At 33.0% G+C, this 7,292-nt stretch overlaps 1 protein-coding gene across 1 annotated transcript; it reads right to left on the bottom strand.

Moving 5' to 3' along the window:
* Nucleotides 1–4,329: 4,329 nt before the first annotated feature.
* On the bottom strand, nucleotides 4,330–5,078 carry LOC119641597 (autophagy-related protein 23-like). Its single transcript, XM_038040372.1, has 3 exons — nucleotides 4,949–5,078; nucleotides 4,495–4,877; nucleotides 4,330–4,425 (listed from the first exon to the last, which is right to left on the bottom strand). The coding sequence occupies exons 1-3, from the start codon at nucleotides 5,076–5,078 to the stop codon at nucleotides 4,330–4,332; spliced, it is 609 nt and encodes a 202-aa protein (XP_037896300.1).
* Nucleotides 5,079–7,292: the final 2,214 nt, after the last annotated feature.

The following is a 7,292-nucleotide window of genomic DNA, read 5'->3' as shown; positions in this document are numbered from 1 at the left end:
TTATATGATTTTTACATAAATATTTTAAAAAACTTCTTTCATTTAAAATTGGCGGAAAAAATTTCGATAATTTTTTTTTTCTCTTTATTTTTATGTTTTACTTAATATAATAGAAAATACGAAGAAAATCGTCCGGTCGCCAGTGTTCCGAGCGATAGCGCGACAGAAACAACCAAGCGTGCGGTGTTAGCACCAGGCAAACATAAAAAACTTATTTCTTTTCGAATAATATTTTTCTTTTATAAATTTTTCTCTCACTCACCGAGAAAATTGCAATTAAATAAGTTATTATTTCATTTAAATTATTTATAATGTTTTCCTTTCTCCCCCTTTTTTTATGTATATGTGTTCATAGATCTAAAAATGAATAAAATAAATTATAAAAATCCTCAACAGTTTGCTAAGTTGCTCTGTTCTCTCGCTCACTTATCATTAACAATGTATCGCAGAGGAACTCACCAGGAGGTCCTGTTAGAATGTGATTAAGAAATTGTTTACTAAAAGGTCAAAGAAGATCCCTTACTGGCACTACTTCTCTTCTAACCAAAAACTTTCAATCACTTTATGTAAGGCACCGAATCTGGTGCTTTAACTTACCACAAAGCCATGTAATGGGATCTCAGGATTTTATAATTAAGACTTGAAAGACGGGCGGAGAAACAGCTGTTTGCTCACTGATATTGGTAATCATCGAAAAATCTAATGCGGCCGTACCTACCGATAGTTTTCCGTAAAAATCATTAATTTGTTCTTTTGTTTTTAATACTCAGTCGTCATTCTATAAATTTTGGCAACTAGACATTGGATATATATAAAAGTTTAGTTTAGTTTAATTCAAACCTAAGGACCTTAACGAAATACAGCCAGAATGAAAGGACAGCTAGTTTTCATTCTATATGACTTGTCATCTGTTTTGCTCGTAGGCACGATCAACTGACCCCTAACTTGTGGAAGAAATCTTCGGATGGCAAAAGCTCATTTTCACTTATCTTTGCTATTTATAAAAGAGTAATGTCCGTTAGAACTAGTATATAGCAGAAAAATCGCTTCATTTGAAATTCGCGAAAAATAAGCGCATACGAAAAGTTTTCACTTCTCAATAATTGAACATGTGTTTGCTTACACAGACTGCGGTGTATTAATGTAACGACTTTTCAAAATGAAGCCAACAACAGTAAACAATTTGATGGCTCGGCAATGGCTAAGCAGTTTAGGCAGTTTAAGCAGTTATAATATTTCCATAAACTGACAAAATGAAAACGAAATTGTGTGGAAATGCAAGAGAGTACCCAAGATATGATACGGGAATGAAAAGACAAAGGAGAAGTGGAAAAGAAAATATTCACAAACACACAACCATCACTCACGCCGGCAATAAACAATTTTTTCGGAAATGTATGTAAGTTATTTTTTCAATACTGTTATATACATATATATATATATAATATTGTATATAATTCTTTTGCTAGACATATACACACATACACACACATATGTAGCTTACAAAAAAGCACATATATGTTTATTGCGACTTTACGTGCTTTATCAGCAATTTATCTGACTTACTCTTTAAATGGCATAGAAACCCTTTCACTTCTAAATGAATGTATACGAAAACATTACTCTTTACTATTTTCAAACAAAATATTTCGAAACAAAGTTTTGTATAAAAACATCCGTTTTTTATTAAATTAACCCTGAAAGCACTTTAAAATTACTTAACTCTTTAAAACAATCTTGACAGTAGGAGAAAAGGACATAATTCAATGCTAAGACCTAACAAATCATTATAAAGATGATTACCTCGTTATTGTTGGCCAAACACCCAAAACAAAGAAACCAAATGCCAGCATTCGTGGAACACTAAATGAACGATCACAAGCAATGGCAGCCTAAATATTATAAGTCAAACGTTTTTATATTTATTTCCTTTTTTTGTTTTTTTTTTTTCTCCTTTTCAAGATAATCTCCTTCGTTATGTGTTTGTTATTTGGCTAAATGCCAAAACAATTTGTCTCGCAATCATATACCATCACAAACCATATTAATATAAACGTAGATGAATGTGTGTTTGTAACGCGGGGTTAGCAGCAAAAAATCAAATAAAATCACTCTGCATAAAACTTTATTATATACTTCAGCAACAACGACAACAACACCAACAGCAACAATGATGAGAATGAAGAGCAAAAAAAAATAAAAAATGAAGGAAAAAAAAAGATGACTGCAACACGTTACACACCAGCGCAAGAAACAATTGTGGATATAATATTTGAAGACTTTTCTACATCGCCGTTTAACAGTCCTGCAGTATCACCCGAGAGTAAGTTAAGGAATTTGGAACGGTCCCCTTTATTTATATTACGGGAAAAACCTAAAAGAAACTACAGCCGTGAATTTATACGATCCTACACCAGAAAGTAAGTGGCTCTTTATAGGCTTTTTTTAACAACCCCTACTTTGTACGTTCTTTTTAGGAAAAGCTTCAGATCGAGGTTATGACGATATCGAGAAAGAGGACACTTACAAGGTAAATCAAAGTAAGTTGTTTTTAAAATTTGTGAAGAGACAACATTTAAGTTAATTCAAGTTAATCCAAAATTTTTCAGCTTTGGCGACATCTAATCAGTGTAAAACTGAGATATATGTAACAATTATGATTGGGATGAAGATGACGATGGCATTTTTGCTTCCGTAAGCACGCACGTGCTGAGAGAAACTAATGTTGCATTAGGACTTCGAAAAGCTAGCGGAGAACGGCCGTAGTTGGGAGTAGATAAAAACGCAGTTGGTCTGAATAAAATTTTTATTGAAAACGAATCGGAAGAAGTGAAAAGTAAAGTGAATCGAGATGAAGTGGGCAAGATGAATAATCCGGAAAGTTCGCTTGTTTCTGCTGGTTGTCAAATAGCGAATGGTAAAAAAATCTCCATATCGAAAAAAATCCAAATATCCGTACAAAGTATTCTAAGAGAATTTCAATACAATTTGCAAGAAACAAATTATGAAACTGAACTAAAAGACATAAAAACAGGCTTTCAAGCGACCTTTAAAATACAACAAGATAATGTTGGCAAGGTCATTAATCCGGGAAGTTCGCTTGTTTCTGCTGGACCGGAAGATACGACAAATCGCAAAAAGCTATTGTCATTAAACCCAAAATTTAATTATAGGCCAACCCCACTTCGGTGAGACACCGAATAGAAACTCACGACAAACCGAGGCTACGACACCAGAATTATGGGAGTTTATTAATAATCCTGTTGAAACAAGTACACCATGCTCAAATAGGAAATAGCCAGTTCAGGAAAAAGATAACGACGCAATATTAATGGCAAACCGACCAAAAAGGTGGCGGCTATCGGGTTTAACTCGTACTCATACTAATTTAAAGAAATAACAAATGAAGAGAATTGATGGAACATGCAAATTTTCTTATAAGATTCATTTATTTTTTTTAATGTTAGAACATTTTGAGTCCTTTCTTATGCTTTTTTCTTATTGGGTTCGATACTCATATGCTTCAAGGCTCTTCAACTCCATGCAAGTTTAAATTAGTTTTGCTATTTTTTTTCATTTTATTTAATTAATAACATTTGGATGTTTTTTTCTTATCTTTGGTTTCTTGTATCTTTTTCCCATTCAAATACTTTACAATTATAACTTTTTTAGTGTTTATAATGTAACATACGATCTCCTTTTTTTTTTTTTTTTGTTAAGACACTCATTACAAGAAAAAGCAATTTTTACAAGAGTTGTAGGATTTCGTTTGGTATAAAATTCCGAGATAATTTAGTTCTCGCCGCACGGGAAGTATTAGCGAATTTAGCTTTGCCTCAAAAAATAAAAAACAAGTTTACTAAATTTTCTTGATATAGTGCATAACGATAATGAGTCCCTAAGCGACTTGGTGCTCATCAAAGTCGATTTTATTTTCGATCGTTTGCTATAAATATACTAAATGAATTATTTACAAGCAAATAAATTTTGCGAAAATTTAAATAAATTAACGGGAATGGGACCAAAAATTACAAACATGACAAAATTAAAACACCGCATGTGTAACGATAATAACAGTTAATTAGTAAGTAATCAAATGGAAGAATGGCACAAAATACAAAAACAAAGTAAGATTATAATGTAATATATATATATATATATATATATATATATATATATGTATGTTATAAGTTATATAGCATAAATAGCTACCAACGAGGATGATATAATTCTATTTAAATCTAACTAAAACTAAAAATTATAATTTAATAATAAATTTAAGTACATTTTATAAATTTATGCGAATTAATTATACTTTGCTCTTTCAATTTAGTTTTTCACATTCAACTGTTCCTGTAATTTACGTATTTCATCACGTCTTGATTGCAAGATCATTTTGGCATTTTCATATTTCTGTTGAATTATCTTTAATTCCTTGTTTAAAACCTCATTTTGATTCTAAAATGTGAAAAATGATGACTTTATTTGACCGACTTCTAAAGCGGATAACGAATTGCCCTCGGTGTTCTCTTTCTGCGGCATTTTCTCTTCCAAATCTTTAATGGTTTTGCAACGAAAACGACAGATCTTTTTCAAATCATTGTTCTTGCCTTGCAAGGATTGAATCATATCGTTTAAATCTCCATCAGTTTGCACATCTGCATATATCAATTCCGCGTTTAGGGTGACGGCAGGTTTTGTTGAGGCTTCTCCTAAGACCTCTTCATCATTAGCGGCAGCATTCTTTTGTAATTGTTGCAATTGTTCCAATTGCGTTTTACTCGTTGCCCAAGCATTCATAGCTTTCTCAGCTTTTGTAGTCTGTTCATGTAACTTTTGATTATAGCGTTTCATATCGATGCGATATTTTTCCTGTTCTTCAATTTTCAATGATTTTTCAATTCTAGATTAAGAGCGGTAACTTGACTTTGACGAATATATAAATTACGTCGAGAATCTCGAAGTTTTTGATCCAATTCCTCACAATTGCACTTTGTATCTGGAAATAAGCGCAGAGTAATGAAAATATTTTTATGTATTTGTAATTGTGTTATATGCTTATCTGCAGGAATTGTCATAGTTTCTTTATCGTGCATAGCACCCCAATATATGCGTATAAAAATTTGCCTTCAACTGAAAATGATTCTCCCTTTATATAAAACTATCCTTTTATGTAATCAGTCTATCTCTCTCTCTCTCTCTCTCTCTCTCTCTCTCTCTCTCTCTCTCTCTCTCTCTCTCTCTCTCTCACTATATCTTTATCTTTGAACTCTTTGAATTATGCCAATTAGAGAACGATGATAGGGGTAAATTTTTTTTAAACGCTTTACTTGCAAAGAAATATTAAGCCTTTAGAAACTTGAAGTTTTTACTTAAATTTTTCTCATTTAATTCATTCTTCATGCTTGTATGGATTAGTTTGTAGGATTAACTAAAAAAGAAACTTCACACTGTTTATGATAACTCATAAACATAAGGGAAGCATTTTTATACAAGTAAGAGAAGCATTGGTAGCTGTGAACGAACATGTTCGATCAAACTTAAGATAGCATACGGAACAATCGTCGCCATACATATGTAAGCAATTACAATTCTATTACAAAAATAAATAATTTTTGTTTATGTGCTTTCTTCATGTTAAAATACACTTTTTAGGCCACGCGCAAATTTGTCTACAGCCAAAAACCACAAAAGATGGTGATGACAATACCTCTCAAAGAGCCTTTACCGCCACAATATTATATACGAGTAGCGAGTGACACTTGGCTGGGTACTAATGCGTGGACTCCATTAACTTTTATGCACTTAGTACTACCGGAACACCATCCCCCTCTACCAAGTTAGTGTTCGCAGATTGCAATCTCACTGCGACAGGCAGTCGACAGATAGTCATACCTTTAGTGAGTGCTCAGTTCTTACGGATTGGGCAAAGACCCAAAAGGCTGCGGTCACTACCTCTTTATCTGTTTCTTTTTCAACATTTCTTTCTAAGCATCGCCTAGTTAGATGCGTAGGAGACATTTCATGAGTAATCGGTTAAATATATAAAAAAAAGTTCAACCTTTTCGTTCGTTTTAAGTTATCTATACATTATTGTCTTTCAGAAGCACTGCAGTATGGCTCAATACAACTTGTGTTGCCAAAATTACATAAGTCTAAAGCCAGCGGCACGAACTTTTCGCTTGACTCAGTAAATTTAACTCTCACTTCGTGTAGATTCCTATCGATTTTTTTTCTTTCTATTATAAATGTTTCAGAAACTAAGTCTTCGCAAATGTTTTCGAAAAACCTGGCGCTCCTCGAAAACTTTAACTGATATTTTATGTAGATTAAGGAATTGATACTCACAATATCGTCCAAATTGTTCGTCGGCTCCTTCATACCATGACGTAAATTAAATATCTAGAAAAAATTGATAAAGAAAAAAATAAAATAAAGTTAATTTCAATCAAACAGCAAACAAAGGTCTAAAAAGTCGAAACTACATTATAAACAATTCGCTTAAAGAATATCTGAAATACGTATGTGTTTGCGATTACACGTAGTTCAAGAATTCCAAGATCTGGGAAACTGTCTACATTTTCCAGCTTGTAAATGTGTGACGGAAAATGACAATTTCTTACTTATTTTGACTTAATGGCATAGAATTGGAAAAGCACGGTGTTACTACGTTATTTAAATCATCTTTGAGGAGATGTAAGTAAGGCGCCGAATTAAACGCCGCGAATAGCTTAAAGTCATCAGCGTACATTAGGATACAAGAAGATGAATTGTTGATTGCAGATCATTAATATATATGGCAAACAGCCGTGGGTCCTAAGTGACTGCTTTGAGGAACGCTTGAAATGACAGAAATCTTGTTAGGATGAAATGCATTGAAAACTACCTTTTAAGATCTCTCTTCAAGGTACTTGCAAATCCAGTTAATTAATTAAGTAGCACGGAAAGCCGACGCCTTATAATTTGCGGTTCATATTGTCAAGAGCCTTACTAGGTCTTCTTCTCCTGAAATATACCCCGAATAAATAGAGCGCGAAACTCCCCAAAAAAAAGAAGGGTGGGTAACACGTGAAAGTTCCACCTCCCTTCCTTTCTTCCCTTCTAAATCCTTTTCGCAATTTCGCAAGAAAAAATTGCGATATTTTTCATGCCTGTGAACTCATTTCAGTTGTTTATCTAAAAGAGCTCCATGAAATTCGTTAGATGGTTTGACCGTCTTTAGTCATCTCAATTAAAAGACTTAGTGCTTTTTATCGCAAACACATAGCACACCGTTCCTACAGACAGTATGA

Source organism: Glossina fuscipes, unplaced genomic scaffold (assembly GCF_014805625.2).
Source record: "Glossina fuscipes isolate IAEA_lab_2018 unplaced genomic scaffold, Yale_Gfus_2 155, whole genome shotgun sequence".
Classification (NCBI taxonomy): Eukaryota; Metazoa; Arthropoda; class Insecta; order Diptera; family Glossinidae; genus Glossina; species Glossina fuscipes.
The sequence above is the reverse complement of the archived record's forward strand: the minus strand, read 5'-3'. Positions and strand labels throughout refer to the sequence as shown.

Excerpts from the sequence above, each read along its gene's own strand:
- LOC119641597 (XM_038040372.1), bottom strand. The coding sequence starts at position 5,078 with ATGACAATTCCTGCAGATAAGCATATAACACAATTACAAATACATAAA. Across the intron at positions 4,878-4,948 it reads AAAACTTCGAGATTCTCGAC|AACAGGAAAAATATCGCATC; the intron begins GTAATTTATATA and ends TGAAAATTGAAG. Across the intron at positions 4,426-4,494 it reads ATTCGTTATCCGCTTTAGAA|ATAATTCAACAGAAATATGA; the intron begins GTCGGTCAAATA and ends AAGGAATTAAAG.